At 67.9% G+C, this 708-nt stretch overlaps 1 protein-coding gene across 1 annotated transcript in view; it reads left to right on the top strand.

The window, feature by feature from the left end:
* CACNA1I (calcium voltage-gated channel subunit alpha1 I) overlaps nucleotides 1-708 on the top strand; it is a 95,476-nt gene that overhangs the window by 89,989 nt on the left and 4,779 nt on the right. Inside the window, 2 exon segments of the mRNA XM_025050587.1 lie at nucleotides 1-49; nucleotides 469-708. The exon segment at nucleotides 1-49 is cut by the window's left edge and continues 67 nt beyond it; the exon segment at nucleotides 469-708 is cut by the window's right edge and continues 123 nt beyond it. Of these exon segments, the coding sequence (XP_024906355.1) occupies nucleotides 1-49; nucleotides 469-708 (289 nt within the window).

Here is a 708-nt window from a genome sequence, read left to right as displayed (position 1 = left end):
CGCGCTCTTCCAGGTCTCCACTGGCGACAACTGGAATGGGATCATGAAGGTACTCACGGGTAGGCTGGGGAGGGAGAGCTCAGTCTGGGTCCTGAGACAGGGCTGGTCAAAGCCCCACCCCGCCCTCCTCCTGCCCAGCACCCTACTGCACAGGGGACAGGAGAGCAGGGACCCCCTGCCTGGGACTGGGGAGCACGGTGGGTGCCGATGAGGCCAGAACGGGCTCTCTGTCTACCCCTAAACGCTGGGTAGTGCTCAGATCAGTGCTCAGGTGCCAGGGGACACAACTCCACCCAGCGCCAGAGGGGACTTGGGGCCCATAGCCCGGGGCAGGGGCTTCGGTCACCCGGTGAGGCCCCTGGCTCTGGCCCACATCCGGCCTGGGCAGGGCGGGAAGGAGGCCTCGGAGGGCAGAGGCGAGGCCTGTGCCTTGAGCCCCGGGGCCCTCACTGGCCTCCCCGGGCGCAGGACACGCTGCGGGACTGCACCCACGACGAGCGCAGCTGCCTGAGCGGCCTGCACTTCGTGTCGCCGCTGTACTTCGTCAGCTTCGTGCTCACGGCCCAGTTCGTGCTCATCAACGTGGTGGTGGCCGTGCTCATGAAGCACCTGGACGACAGCAACAAGGAGGCCCAGGAGGACGCCGAGATGGACGCCGAGCTCGAGCTCGAGATGGCTCAGGGCCTGGGCCCTGGCTCGAGGCCGCCC

Source organism: Pteropus alecto, unplaced genomic scaffold, assembly GCF_000325575.1.
Source record: "Pteropus alecto unplaced genomic scaffold, ASM32557v1 scaffold157, whole genome shotgun sequence".
Taxonomy (NCBI): domain Eukaryota; kingdom Metazoa; phylum Chordata; class Mammalia; order Chiroptera; family Pteropodidae; genus Pteropus; species Pteropus alecto.
The sequence above is the reverse complement of the archived record's forward strand: the minus strand, read 5'-3'. Positions and strand labels throughout refer to the sequence as shown.